At 40.4% G+C, this 16,479-nt stretch overlaps 1 protein-coding gene across 1 annotated transcript in view; it reads right to left on the reverse strand.

Moving 5' to 3' along the window:
* The window catches only part of LOC133046716 (microtubule-associated serine/threonine-protein kinase 4-like), a 366,008-nt gene extending 349,529 nt beyond the window's left edge, over window positions 1–16,479 (reverse strand). Inside the window, exon 1 of the mRNA XM_061129642.1 lies at window positions 16,406–16,479. Coding sequence (XP_060985625.1) covers window positions 16,406–16,444 — 39 coding nt within the window. The 5' untranslated portion in view covers window positions 16,445–16,479. The remainder of the gene's footprint in view (window positions 1–16,405) is intronic.

Below are 16,479 nucleotides of genomic sequence, written 5' to 3' on the forward strand. Positions count from 1 at the left end.
CTAATTAATGCCCAGCAAGAAGGAGCATCTTTGCCTCACCATTAACCAATAAATGAAGAGAAGTTCACTCTGCTGGACTCAGTTGAGGTCTCATGTCATTGCTGCATTCACTATGGTCCATGCAACAGAATGTGCTGATGGGCCCAATCCACATGACATGCTCTCCTAGGCAGGGACCCACGTCAGCTGTTTTAAAACCAAGTGCAAATCAGGGGATGCTAAGAAGAAGCAAGTAAGGAACGAATGTCAGAGAGGTACTCAGTATCAGGGTTCTTCTAACTCAAGAAGACCTCAATTTGGTTAAGTCATACAAAGCTATAGGTTCCAGCTCAAAAGTATTTCTGTAATAATATTAATAACTGTTCTTAAATACCCTTTTACCTCCATGAGCTCATTGGATGTCTTTCATACTATCTTCCAAGAACTAAAATGACCTCACATAGCAACTAAAATTTTAACCCATCATTTTGCCTTATCCACCTCTCCCTATTTACAAACAGATTTTTCATACATCAACTAGTTTAAGAAATCTTTCTAGGATTCCAAAGAATGTTCTGGGGGTTTTAAAACAACATATACCTTTCTGATACAATCATACAGTTTGTAATTATGGATTACCTCTATTTTAAGACCCAATTCACTAAGCCCTAGCAACAATTTCATGGACCAAGATAGCCTGCCTCTTAGAACAATGGACATTATTTCACTCAGCCTCTCATGAATAAAATGCCCAGAACCGCCATTTAAGCCTAGAGTTACAAAAATACCACATAGTGTTAGCCGCTCACAGCCACTGGAGAGTATGGATGAATGGAACTCATTACTATGTCTATCCAGCAAAGCACCTTAACATGGACACCCGTCCCTGGGCTTCCATATTATCATGTTATTCAGTACAATTTCTACTGAACTTGTCACAGTAGATGATAATTATACTGGGCTGTCTTGCCCACTTCAGAGAAGCAAAAAAAAAAAAAAAAGTCATAATCCATTGAGTGTGGTTGAACCACCTAGATTGAATCTAGACATTTAGATTTGAAACCAGGTTCTGCAACTTAGTAACTTTTAGAGCCAGAAAGGTTAGTTAACCACCCAGTGCTCCCCTCTGAGAATGGAGGATAACAGTACCTTTCTCAAGAGGGCCAAGTAGAGGTGAAATGAATCGACACATACAAAGCACTTAGAAGCTGGTAAATGTGTATAACAGTTATCATAACTCTTTTGCAGCTGTGCCATGCACAGTCACGTCTGACTCTGTACCCCATGGACTGTAGCCCACAGGCTTCTCTGTGCATGGGATTTTCCTGGCAAGAATACTGGAGTGGGTTGCCCTAGCTTTGCACAAATTAAAAGTACATATTAAATATCTTTGGAGAAAGAAATCTAAAGAAACTTTCTCAAATTAAATCAGTATTCTTATACTATATCCAAAGCGATGCTGTTTTTAAGGAAACAGGAAAGAAGACTGAGTGTGTGCCTGAAGGTTTAAAAGGTCATAGTCCCTAACTGGGAAAACCTAGGGAGGAAACTGCAAAAAGCAGAAACCAACAACCCATCACCAACACACACACACACACACACACACACACACACACACACACAGAGGACTGACTGAGACCGGTTGTTAGAGATGAATGTCAGACTTCACACCAGTTTTCAGTTTAGAACAACTTAAGGAAAGCATTTGACAATGACGGGAAGGACTATTATAATGAAAGACACTCCACTGGTGCGGAGACAGGAAATGACGCAGCCCCTATTCACCATCAGCTCTGCTCACCCCAGCATATCCACTGAAACGGATCTGAGGGCCTGGGGGAAAGGGCTGAAAAATGAGATAACCCATCAAAGAAATAAAGAGTATCCAATCACAGTAACGTGTGCAACACTTTTCTGGGCTAAGCGTGGACACTGACAGACCCTGGCTGGATGTTGTGTCAAAATTCTCGTGAACATTTGCTGTTTTCCCAGAACTGACCCTCCTTGCTTGGAAATTACAGAACCTCCAAGGGTGCTAAGAGAACAAATAAAGAACTACTAAAGTCCATCTTCCTATGGCTCCCAAAAAGTGGTAGCTTAATTCTAACCACCACCAATATTCCTCCACAAGGACACGGGCTTAATGAGGATTGCAAGTAAGCCTATGAGCTTTCTTCCAAACACAGTGCGAGGTAGTCAGCCTTTCACACACTGATATCAGAAAAAGTTGGAGCCAGCATCCAAAGGCAGCAGGCAGGAAGCTGGGTAGGAGGGCTGTGGATCTGCCCACAAAAATCATTCTCTCCAGTGTCATCGGTGAAGTGACCACACCTTAGGGGGAAAATAAAGGACTATTGAAAGTATTAACTGTTCCAGGAAGGTTAAGATGCAGAGCAGATCAAATGACAGAGTAACTGCCTTGCTGACACATTATATTCTTTCAAAGTACCAGACAAATGGAAAGTAGTGGATGACTACTTTGAAAATACAGGTGAACGGACAGCACAGAAAAGAGTCTTGTTTTCAGGACCACCAGTGTGACAACTATCAAACAAAGAAAAAATGCTTTGACATCAGTGCTGTATCTCAGGGAAGCTTTGTAGGCAGCAAATACTAAAGATTCAGGCTTCTGGGGGGCAAAACACCAAAAGGAGCTTGTGAGTTCTTAACACATTTACACAGAGTAGATTTGAATAAAAACAGCTGTAGATAATGCAATGACATAGGTGTATATATATAAATGCATATACACAGACACACACAAGAACTCATTTTAAGTGGTGCATTTAGGATTGATTGGGTAAAGTTGTCCAGGCTAGTGTGGCACTGGAGATGTAAAGTTTCATTCATGAAATTTTAAATAATGGTGATAAGATTTATCTAGGCCCACCAGCAGAACCTAAATATATAGCACATGAATAATAGAATGTGCATGAATTTTGAATGCTTATTTTTCAGAAGAAAACAAAGAACTGCATGTGTGAATTCTTAGAGCGTCTAAGTGTAGCCTGTATTTGCATTTCAATAGCTTGCAAGGTAAGCTCTGTGAAATTGGTCAAATGCATAGACTCTCATCTCGCCTCCACCCCAAATCAGTCAATTAGCTTCTAGAGAAAGAAGCACACAGAAGCTAATACCCAGCAGCTCAAAACCTATTCCAGCTGATACAGATCAAAATAGATTCAAAGCGAGTATGTCGAGGACACAGGCTTTCTATGGAACAAATTCTGGGTAAGAAGCATACAGTGCCAGGAGCTAAGAGCCGCTGTGGTCCGAGCACACACACAGAAATGAAACAGACAAGGCAGCACGCAGCAAGCGGGGAAACAGGCACATCTTAGACGACTTACAGCCGACACGCCAGAACGTTTTCCAGAAGGCAAAAAAGTTAAGTTTAGCAAATTTTGTCCATTTAAAACAAAGGCATTTTTGAAGCCAGCTCTGCTACACTGATTAATACAGACATGCTGTAAATGAGCCGCCCCTGTCATTCCACATTCCACCCCAATCCATGCAGTCTAATCCTAAACCCCTTCTAATTAGCATTTTTCAATCCTCCCAGCCAAAGTCTTCACTGACTCCACATTAGCTACTCCTTCACCTTTATAAATTTTCTTAAAGGAGCTATTTTTATTAATGCCCACAAGAACAAAAGTATAAAACACAGATATTATATACGTGAATGATGTTATCAATATAAGTCTTTTGAATTGCAGCACTTTGGTTCCTTCATTTTCTGAAAAGCTACTTGTACTAAGTCCTGATTCGCCAAGCCATGGTTGGTGCCATGCACTGTGTGTCCCCAACCCCCACCCTGCACAAACTCATATGTTGAATGTTGAAGCCCTAAAGTGACTGTATTTGGAGGTGGAGCATTTAGGAGGTAATTAGGGTGAGACGGGGTCACGATGGTGGGGTCCTCAAGACGGGATTATTATCCTTATAAAAAGAGGAAGAGACATGAGATCTCTACACCAGGATGAGGGCTCTCATCAGATATGGAACTCATGACACTTTGACCTTGGACTGCCCCCCTCCAGAGCCAGAAGAAACACAGGTCCACTGTCTCAGTCACCCCGTCTATCACTTTGTTGGAGCGGCCTCAACTGACAGAGGCTTGCCTCACTTTGCTGCAGTCCTTGTAATAATTCCACCAGGTAGGTGTCAATATCTGCATGTAGTAGGAAAGGAAACTAAGCCTCAGAAAAAATTTAACCTGCTCCGGAGTCACATGGGCTTCCCAGGTGGTGTTAGTGGTAAAGAACCCACCCAGCAATGCAGGAGACATAAGAGATGCAAGGTCAGTCCTTGGGTCGGGAAGATCCCCTGGAGGAGGGCATGGAGACCCACTCCAGTATTCTTGCCTGGAGAATCCCCTGGAGAGAGAATCTGGTGGGCTACAGTCCATGGCGTCACAAAGAGTTGGACAAGACTGAAGTGACTTAGTACACAGAGGATCGAACCCAGGTCTTCCGCATTGCAGGCAGACACGTTAACCTCTGGGCCACCAGGGAAGCCTGAGTCCATAGCTAGGATGTGGTAAAGTCACATGGAGCAAGGCAGACAGAGGAGGAGGAACGCTCACCTATCTAGAAACACAGTAACTACTGCCTGCTTGAAGCCACTCAAAGTAACTGACATGCGTACATCTTATTTTTATAATATTCCTGGGAGTTAAGTGATACTCTCATTTTACTGAGACAAACCTAAAATTTAGAAGTGAGAAGCATGCCCAGGAGAGTCAAGCCAGCAGGTGGTGGGTCAACATTCACACAGCACTCTAAAATGCCTCCGCTTTTCACCCCACAACACAAGCCTGTCCCCTGTAAGAGTCGTCATTGCCACACGTGCTCGGAACAAGTCCCCACACACCTAGCGACGAGCAACAGTGACCAGCTGAGGGTCTGCAGGTAGACTCTGGGGCTGCTGCACTTGGCTTCTGGCTGCAGGTTTATGTAGGTCAACTCTACCAGAGTGCATTTGGGGACCCAGGCTAAGTGGGCAGTGGCTACCCAGGGCAAGGCCTCTCCTGATAGATCACCAAACAACAGTATGTTTCAACCTCTGCTTGGGACACATTCCTGAAGCTCAGTAAGCCACAGAGCTGAGCCCAAAGTTAAAAGAGAGAAAGCATCTCTGCAGGCCATGAGGCCATGAGACTGGGGAAAGGGAGTTAATGTATCCTTCTGTTCCAGAGGAGTGAAAAGTTAAGAGCTTAATTGAATCTATCACACTATCCCAATTCAATTTGTATTTATCATAAAGCCTTTTGGTTTGGATTGCTAAACAGTTAATGGAAAACGAACCTATGAGCATAAAAATTTATATTTCAAATAAAGTTTTAATGAAATAGTGTAAATAGCCAAATCAATATTATTATTCCATCTTCACCTTTATGACAATGCTAAAATTGAGAGAAGAGGCAATTAGAAAATAAAAAGCTATCAATATCTCATAACGAAAAAATCACTAAGATGAAAATCCTATAAAATGAAATATTTCTAGACCAAGCTGTTATCTCACTAACTTTGAGCAATAAGCTAAAACAAATCCATTAAAAAATACCTAACATCTTCTACAATCATTTTGAGCTCATCATAATACATTCTACTCTAACTCTAACTCCCCACCACTTTGCTGAGAGTTTCCATGTCCTCAATATACTAAATCACCAGGCAGGAACTCATAAAGTGCTGCAGTTAATAAAGTTAAGCTTGGATCTTCATTTGTCGCCAAAATGAAAAAAACAAAAGTTCAGTTTTTAATCAATGTGATTTAATTTGTTTGCGTATACATACACAAACTGAAAACAGTGTGGCAGAAAATTGATAAAATTGTACATTTGCCATGTGTCTTTCTTGGTTGAACCCTCATCTTCAATTACAGATATTTCATTCAAATGGAACAAAAATCTTGCTTGGATTTGATGTAATCTCACTCAGGTTTTAAATTCACTCGCCGTTTCAAGCAATATGGCACCAACCTCATCATCTTCATTTAAGAATGAATTGCGTTTTCCATTACAGCCTCCAGTTTGAGATATTTCATTTTGCCTTTTCAAAATTGTATTGGAATGAGACTGGTAGGCAAGTTGTCAAAGTTGAAAGCAATTTGAAAAAAAAAATACAAAAAAAGCACACACATCTTCAAAATTGGATACATTATTTTCAAGGCCTGACACTAAACCATAAAACTACTTTGCTCTCTATGTAATTTTAACCGGTCCTGCAAAATAAGTGTTAAAATACACATTATGGTAATTCTTGAAAACTAGTCTAACAGAAACCCATGACTCTGAGAGAAACTGGCTTCTCTCTTTATTCACAGCCTAGCTCAATTAATTATTTAAAGGGGATGAATTTAGAATCTATATCTAGACCTGACCTCTTCAGAAGTTTCAGCCCATACATCCATCTGCTTTCTGAGCCTCTCTACCTAAAAGCTTCCACAGATGCTGCAAACTCAAGATGCACAGAATCAACTAACCACCTTGTCACCATCCACATCATTTGCTTCTAGTTATGCCTGAAACCTGAGAGCCACCTCCAGCTCCTTGCACTTTTTTCCTCAACCAGGTCATCAAGTCCTGTTAATGATACCTTCAGTTGCCTTGTCTCTACATCCACTGCCAACATCTCGGCCCAGCAGCAGCATCGCTCACCTCCCATTTTTAACTTCCTAACTGTTCTTGGCTTCTTCCCAAGCATTCTTCATTAACACTTACAGTTGGTAAAATACTTCTGTGCCCTACTTGAAATCTCTTAGTGGCTTCCTACTGTTAGACTAAAGTCCAAATCCTTCAATATGGCATCATTCTGGGGACTCTGCTCATCACTTTTTGCTTCTCACATGCACTATTTGCAGCACCTTGAAAAGGATGCACCTTGTATGACCCCACACCTTTGCACACGCTGCCGTTTACCCTGCTTGGAATGCCCTTCTTGCCCAATTGGTACCTGCTCACCCTACATCATCTGGCAGAAACAGCCCCATAGACACATAGCCTTCTCAGCTTCCTGCAGCAGTGGGGGCACCAGCTACCTCCAGTGTCCATGCACTGCAACTGAGATGGGTTACGGTACTTGCTGTTACAGAAATTGCTCTCTCTCTCCCACCACACTATACACCCCTCACAGGTCAGTACCATACTCCACTCACTTCTGGACTGGTAGAGCCTGGTGATAAAGGTGCAACTGTGTACATTTAAGACACAGCACTCAGTTCTCTGACACAAACCTGTTCAATATATGCTGCGGCTGCTGTTATGATAAATACTGTCATACATTAATTTAAAGGAAGGCAGAGAATGGAATTTTTCTTGACTGCTCAAAACAAAAGCATTCACATTCACAATCTAAGTAAAATAGCAAATATTTTGAGAACTCAAGCATGTACCTTAAGGAAGAGTGTCTACGATAAGGCCTATGATAAATCACAAGTGCTTGCTATCTCTACATTAGAACACTTCAAGGGGCAACGCAACTGTCTTACCATGCCCTGGAGGTAGCTTCCTATTACAAAACCATGGAGCATGTGCCAGCAATCTAAAAAAAAAAAAATGTCAAACTGCACCTGGATACCACAAGTGCCCTGGATCCTTTAGGGGTAATGATCCGGGGCTGCCTCCAGCCACACCACTGTAAGAATTGTCCCCCAAGGTGGGTTAGTTAATAATTTGGGCTCTCACATGACTACCTTTGCCGTTATTTGAGAAGTCAAGAGACAAATACAATGAGTGCACACCCGCTTTATGCACCTCTCCATAAAAATAAAACCCAGCCTCACTGGAAGAAAGAAGGCAAGGCCCCGACATCTTGAAGGTTGTCAAACCTTACATTTGGGGATACAGAAGTGGCATGTGCCATGACTTAGAAGTTCCTTGAACACACGACCCCTTAGGAGCAGTGAGTCTCAAGCCTGGCTGCACACCTTCAAGAGATGCTCATTCAACTGATGCGGATTGCGCCGAGGTCCCAGGCTTCAGAAAGTTCTCCGGGTGATTCAAAAGTACAGCCTCACTGAACCATGGTCCTAAGTTTTGGAGCAAAGGAACACACAGAACTGATTTACTTTTCTCAATTTCAAAAGGATGCACAAGATACAAAACAGCGTTTAAGAGCTTTTCATTGATGGTACTGAGTGGAATAAAGTTTTTTCCTTAGACAATAAAGCAAGAAAATTAAAGTGACCCCTAAATCCACTTTTTAAACTGATTATAAAAGCAATACATGCTTACTACAGAAGAGTTAAAGGTAAAAAAATTCTTACGGTGTCACCATCAATATATAATGAGCTGACATTTTAGTATACTTTCTTACTACTATTTTAGGTGATGATAATGAGGAAAAAAATAGGTTCTTAATAAATGTGAGATATTATAGACATATTTTAGCCTTTTCATACCTCATTTTAATTCACTCTCAACAATTCCACAAATAAGTGTATTTTACTGGTAAAGAATTAACTAGCCTGGCTCATACAGTGAAGTGGCAAAGATGGTCTTAAATACTCCAAAACCCACACATGTGCTTTCCTTCCATCCCATAGGGCTATCCTACACACACACACAGACACGTTTATAGAATTGTACATACACTATCTGCTTTGGCCCAGAGGATAATGTATGTCGATACTCATCCCAATCCCCAAGAAGGGTAGTACCAAAGAATGTGCTAACCATCGGACAATTGCACTCATCTTCCATGCTAATAAGGTCATGCTTAAAATCTTGCATGCTAGGCTTCAGCATCATGCGAACCAAGAACTCCCAGATGTTCAAGCTGAGTTTAGAAAAGGAAGAGGAATTACAAATCAAATTACCAACATTCGCTGGATTATAGAGAAAGGAAGGGAATTTCAGAAAAACATCCATCTCTGTTTCATCAACTAAGCTCTTACAGCAATGGGAATACCAGACCATCTTACCGGTCTCCTGAGAACCCTCTATGCGGGTCAAGAAGCAACAGTTAAAAGCCTGTATGGAACAACTAATTGGTTCAAGATCGAGAAAGGAGTACAACAGGGCTGTCTGCTATCACCCTGTTTGTTTAACTTATATGTGGAGCACATATGTGGGCTGGATGAGTTACAAGCTGGGAATCAAGATAGGTGGGAAAAATAACAACCTCAGATATGCGGATGATACCACTCTAATGGTAGAAAGCAAAGAGGAATTAAAGAGACTCTTGATGAGGGTGAAGTAGGAGAGTGAAAGAGTCAGCTTATGATTAAATATAAAAAACTAAGATTATGGCATCCGGCCTCATTGTTCTTGTACTTAGTCCCCATTACTTCATGGCATATACAGGGGGCAAAGGTGGAAGTAGTGACAGATCTCCTCTTCTTTGGCTCCAAAATCACTGCAGACAGTGACTGCAGCCATCTAATCAGAAGACGACTGCTTCTTGACAGGAAAGTGATGACAAACCAAGACAGTGTGTTGAAAAGCAGTGACATTTACTCTGCTGACAAAGGTCCATATAGTCAAGTCCATGGCTATAGTCAAGACCACAAAGCTTCCCAGTGGTCATGTACGGTTGTGAGAGTTGGACTGTAGAATGCCAAAGAATGATGCCTTCAAACTATGGTGCTGGAGGAGACGCCTGAAAGTCCCTTGGACAGCAGGGAGATCAACCCTAAAGGAAACCCTAAAGGAAGTCAATCCTGAGTATTCACTGGAAGGACTGATGCTGAAGCTGAAGCTCCAGTATTTTGGTCATCTGATGTGAACAGATGACTCACTGGAAAACTCCCTGATGCTGGGAAAGATTGAGGGCAGAAGGAGAAGCAAGTGTCAGAGGATGAGATGGCTGGACAGCATCACCAATGCAGTGAACATGGACTTGGGCAAACTCCAGGAGACGGTGAAGGAAAGGGAAGACTGGTGTGCCGCAGTCCCTGGGGTCGCAAAGAGTTGGACACGATTGGGCGGGCGACTGAACAACAACATGAATTATGTATGTTACAGTACATAGTATAGCAACCTCTTCTTTCCCTTGACATTATTGTTAATCTTTTGCCCATATCATTAAATATTTGTCAAAAGCATGATTTTAATGGCAATGTTGTCTTCTAACCTGTGTATTTCACAAATTAGATGCCAATCTCCATGCTTTTGGTTGCTTTCAAGGCAAATGTATGATTACCAAGACACTTTAAAAATCTATCATTACACATAATTTATTTCAAATGTAAGCTTCAAGTAAATTCCAACACCATATTTGACTCTGGTACCAACAATAAAATGATCTCTACTTGCATACTGATATTTGTAAGTTCGTGTAATTCTCAATTTTAGTATTTTATCTAGCTTATTGATAATTTGGTCTTTTAGTCTTTTTTGTCTTCTAAAATTATTCATTATTCATTGTGTTTTACATGCAATGTACTTTACTTTGTGAAATCTTTTCAGGCAACTTAAGATTTTCGAAAGATATGATAAATAAAACCACATAATTCTTGAAAAGAAGGAACTAAGACCTAGACAGTGAAGAAGTGGTGGTTCATGAGTATCTACAAAACTATTGCAACTGAGTATGAAACCCTGTCCTGACCAGCTAAGACAAAAATGAAGACCAAGCCAGTTATTATTGATTAAAAGAAGCTAACTGGTCTACCTAGAGAGGAAGAAATTTTCTGACTACTGAACTCAAAGACAGTGGATCATGTGGGCCTCATAGAACAGACAACACATAACATAATCAGTGAGGCTTCAAGGGGAATTTTTTTTTTTTTAAGTACAAAGATGTTCTCTCACAACCATTTCTTTCAGCAACCCTCCATAAAAGTCAAGGACAAAACGTGAAGTTGTATTTCTGTAAAGGGATTTGGAGAGGAGCAGAGATGGACAGTCTACGTGTGCTAGGATCTGCCAGAGGGCAGAGCTCAGGGAATCCAAGAGATGAATGCTAAGAAGTCTCTGGGGCTACCGTTCTCCCCCATCACTTCTCAGCCAGGTACTGCAGAGGAGAGCGATTCAAAATTGAGACAGCAGGACCTGAAGTGCAGGCACACTGCGTGACTGATTCCAAGGAAACCCGTGTGTATCCGACACTAAAGTGGAGAGGGAAGGACTAACATTTTCCCAGGAGGATTGGAGCCTGATAGGAAAGACATCACTATTCAAAAGTGGGAAACAGTTGGGGGCCATGACTTTTTGCAGAAAAAAAGCAGCTCTGAATCTGTTCAAATGCTTGAACTCAGCTCAGGCCCCAGGGACCTGTGGCTGTGAAACTTGAACATTGCCTCTGACGGGCAAGTGCTAAGAGCAAGGGGCAGTGGAACATGGGCTCACTGGAAGGACGCTGCATGTACTTCGATTGCCAACTCAAACCATCTACCTTATACTGGGCTGTGGGGTTAGATGCATGGACCACAGCCAGGGGCTCCTGTGCCCTTCTGGTTTGTCTTGGGTTTTGCTAATAAGGAGCATCAGAAAGCATTCAGAAGGATGGAGGCAAATAAGGTTGAGATGTCTATCTCCCTGCAGAGTCACCATGGGCTGTGTCCCTTCACCCAAGGTACCTGTCATATTCCTTCTCTCTCTCTCTCCAGGTTCTATAACTGCTCCCTCCCTCATTCCTTCAGATCTAGTGAAGCTAGTGGCTTCCTATTGCTCCCAGTCCCTTAAACTTTCTTTATACCCCACCCACACCTTTTATATTAATAACTAATATGATCATATTATAAGCATCCCTTTTTATAAACTCTCCTCAAATTATCTAATTCATGCTCCCGATCTTTTTATTGCCTAGCCCCACCTGATACTCCCATAGTTAATTATTTAAAATTACACTATGCCAGGCTCTGTGCCAACCCAGAGGGCAGTGAACTAAGGTGAAGTGAGTAAGTGCTACAAGTCAGATGCTGTGCTAGAGATTTACAACCACCTTCCATCTTTAAGCATGTATTATCTCCATTTTACAGATGGGGACACAGAGGGGTGGAGAAGCTGGTCCAAAGTTACAGAGCTACTCATGGTCATTGGACACTAGTCCTCGCTGGGTTTGCAGTTTTGATGTTAGATACAGATAATTTTAAAATAATGCAATAGAATCAGGTGTGCAAATAAATAAAACAATGACAATGATAAGATTCAAAATGGAACGCAGTAATTATGGAAAATTTCACGCCAGAATTATAATTCACTTTGGCCCCTAATGAGCCGGGAGAATTGGAGGACAGGATATTGTAGGTAAAGGAGATACATCAAGTCTGGACAGTGGGTGATGGGACAGGATTTTGAAGGCAAAGAATTAAGAAAACAATTCTTAGGGTGCAAAATAGAACTTTGAGTGGACATAAGATTTTGAGGGTGCTCCATCCTTACTCCCTGTGAATCAGGAAACCAAAACTGTAGTGTTCTACCTCTATTTCAGAGGGAGAAATTCAGCTGCTTCAGTGGATAAGAAACACCATTCAGATATGCCACAACTGGTCTCACTGATTAGGGACCCATCCCTACCAAAAGTTCATTTATAGTTTTGATTCTTTCTGTCCCAAAGTCATCTCTGTGCCTTACTGGAACTTATGAATATCAAAAGTACCTTATCCCAAAGTGTAACTATCATAGGTATTTCTATTATAATCCTCTAACTAGACTTCTTTCCTGTAACCACCTAGAGTCTTCAGATGAATAAGGACAGAGCAGCACTCCCACGTAACGATCCTCTGTTAAAGTTCAGGTAGAGTGTAAACACATCCGCAACCACATTAACGCTGACACAGACGAGACACTCAGACACTCTGACTTGAACAACCTAAATTCTAGCAACAGAGGGAGTTTGATACCCAGTCAGAATGTGAGCCCACTTGCTTCTAACGTTGAACTCCGGACAAAGGCCAGGGGACAATCAGAACCGAGGCCAAGGTAAGAATATTAGGTTTTTGTTGTTTCAAATAAGGCTGGGGGATGGGGTAAGGCATAGGGAAAAGAAAAGCAAACAAAACAAAAACCTAAACACAAATCTAGATGTCTATAAAAACATTTAGTTGGTGACCACACCATATTTGAAAGAAAAATTTTAATATTCCAGCTATGTGTGACAGTGGATGGAAGTGGTCAGATTTAATTGGGGATGGAGTAAATCAACAAGAGGTTACCAAGCAAAGCAAAGCACAAGAGAATGGCAGGAATGGGCTCCCAGGAAGCATTTCTGGGATACTCCTCCCCCCAGAGTGCCTCCTTCCTGCTTTAATGATGCTCGTTGTTCATTTTCCTCCAGCCTTGGGATCTATCACATTAGGGATAGGGACACTTTCATTAAAACAAATAAAAGGGAAACACATAACAGAAATCACTGAAACAATTAATTTCCCTGACAGTTAAAAAATATGACCCATGTTTGAGGGATATTAGGACCGAAAGGAGCCAGTTATCTTTTGACGAATTAGACCTGTCTAGAAATTCAAACTGCCCCAAGTCCAAGGTCTGCCCAAGCCCATCCATCCATCAGAATTTCCCATGTTTGGAGATGCAATCTGAAAAGTTTCCCAGATTCTAACCAGGGAAACCACTGGGGCCTCTCTCTCTCATTCTCATTTCAAAGGCAGTGATTGAAGTGCTATCAACAGTACTGGAAACATTAATACAGTCCACAGAAAAGATGGGAATGTGCAGTCACTAAAGATGAACAACTAAGTTTTGTTGCCATTTTATGAAGTAGTCATGCCTTGAGAAATTATATGTTCTGACTAAAAATAATTTTTCAGAGTCCAAAATTTTATAAACACCTTAGTAGGCCTGTGTTTTAAGAGCTAGAGGTACTGAACTTCTAAAAACAGGTTCTAAACATATACTATATTATTCTATACTAAACACATTCTACATTTTTGCAAAATCAAATTTTAGAAAATTAGAATATTCGTATACTCCAGATTTCTGACACTAGACTTTAAGTTATTTAAAGAATGAATCTTCCAATTCTAAGTATCTAACACTAAGCATCTATTCATCTCTTATTATTAGATAATATATTCTGTCATATGATCCCTATAAATCGTAATAACTATTACAGGTAATTCTTCTAAATCAAAAATAGATTCAAACAACAAATTATGGAATAAAAATATAATTATTTCATCTCACTAGTAATGATGTGGAATGTTACAAAGAATGGAATTCATCTTTGCTTTCAACAGCATAATACTTATTCAGGACCTACTATATGATAGTATATTTATTACACAGCCTCTGACTTAAAAAAATTCAGTTATGCTTATCTCCTGTCTAGTACACTCAAAATTCATGTTATAGCATGCCTGTTACAGAAGAATAAGCAGACACCAAGAGGGTTTGTGACTTGCTCAAGATCACCTAGCAACACAGTCAGAATCAAGCATACTAAAGAGTAGGTTTCAGACTAGCTTCACTACAGGTGTACCTCATTTGTGTGTTGAAATGTTTCATATAGTGTGTATTTGAAAATTAACTTAATTCCTAAATTCACTAGATGGCGTTGCTCATAAGAACTCTACAGTGACATCTTTTGTAATACAAATGTATACTTACATCTGATATTTTGTAAGAAGTTTCCTAATATTGGAATTTCTTAAAACAGCTACCCTATATGTGCTATGTCTTTCAAAATAAATACTGAGTATAATGGGAGTAAAAGATTAACAGTCTTTCTTTTAAACCAAAATAAAGTTGTAACTACGAGATGGCAGAACTTTTTAAGTACTTTTATATTACTATTTCTCACAATGTGGAGAAAGCAGACATTCTTTAACTATTATATAGTAAAGTATGGAAGGCATAGTAAAAGAATGTTAAGTACCATGAAGATCTAACAGTCTAAGTACTATATTAACCAGCAGAGTTTCCTTTATTTTGTTGCAAATCTTAGGTAGAAAATAGCTTGGTTATTTTAAAGAGACACAAAAATGTCTAAAACGAAAAGTTCTACAAAGTCTATACCCTTAAAAGCACCATATATCTCAATATCATCCTCTGAAATTGTGATAATCTATGTTACAGAAATTAATCACAAAAAAGGAGTTTCCTATCAAAAACACACTTTGAATGATCTAAAATGAATTAAAGGAGGGAGAAAACTCTCAGGAGAATTGCCATCAACATACTAATAATCTGACCATTAGGAGTATGATAGAGTTTACCACCTTCTTAACAAAGAGCCTTTCCATATTTAACTAGCAACTCCAAAAAGGCCATGGCCCCACACAAACAGCTGTGCATTACCAGAACTTTATAGATGTGATGCAGACAAAGAAAAGGAAATCCACAGCAGGGACTAACCACACTGTACATTCAAAACAATGACCACAGTGAAAATCATTAGAGGCAGTCTGTTTACTTAGGTCTGGAACAATAGATGACATTTAACCCCAACTTTTTTAATCCCTCTTTTGTTTACCTACAAATAATCCTTTAGTTTATCTATAATATTATTATGGTATTAGAGTAATATGAATAATATTAGTATTAGCAATTGACATTTAAGACAAAAAGCAGACAGCTACACCGGCCATGAGTCAAAGACCATTAAGGAATATTGAAAGGCATTTCTACATGTAAGGTATAGTGGGTTTTCCCAAGCACTTTTTGTTTTAGCTTCAAAAATAATGAATGAGAGTTTATCAATGGCTAATGATTAGATTCTTTCACAGAGAAAACTACCCCTTATATACAGGGGAGAAAAAAGAGTTAACAAGGAGTTAAACAAAGTAATTTTGAACATACTCATATTTTGGCTTCCTGAAACTTACAAACTGCCAAGCAGATGTTTTTTCCAAGTTTTCTGATCTGCCAAGTTTAAACTTGGAATACATTTGTATACTAAAGTCAAAGTAATTTAATTAGAGAAACTTGGGCACAAAGAATCAAGGCGGTAGGATACATATCTTTCCTCATCTCAACATAAACAAATTACAGGGAACTCTGATTGAACTGCTAGTAGAAACTTTCATCTCACTGACAGGAGAAACCTCTCAACAGCTGCACACATCTGCAAGGCAATCAGACAGATGCTGCTGCCGCAAGGGCTGAGTCTGACACAACCTGAGTCCTGTGTTCCCAGAACTGAACAGAGTTGCTACCCTCAACAGACTTCCCAGACTCTTGACAGAAAGCCCAACCGGCTCATCAGCTGTCACTGCCAGCCACAATTTAACTATTCTTGAACAACCAGCAGGGGGAAAAAAAAAAAAAACAACAACACAACAAACAAGCAACAAAGTCTCAAACTAAAAGTCCGATCTATTGTCTCTGACAATAGAGCCTTTCTCATTGAACCCTGCGATGTGTCACTGAGTTCTGTAAAGAGAGACTTAGCGTATCACGTTGCCAAGCGGATACTAAGAACTGTGCACGTATTTGTGCCCAGAAAAAGAATGAAAAGGGAACTTTGAAATCCTCCGCGGCTGGCCACCGGCAAGGCTACATTTCAAGAACGGAAGGATCTCCTACCTGGAGCCCTCTTCGTCTTAGAATGCTGGACTCATCCATCTCCCCCTCCGCTTGCTCTGAGCCTCTCACAACAG

Source organism: Dama dama, chromosome 25 (assembly GCF_033118175.1).
Source record: "Dama dama isolate Ldn47 chromosome 25, ASM3311817v1, whole genome shotgun sequence".
NCBI classification, from domain to species: Eukaryota; Metazoa; Chordata; class Mammalia; order Artiodactyla; family Cervidae; genus Dama; species Dama dama.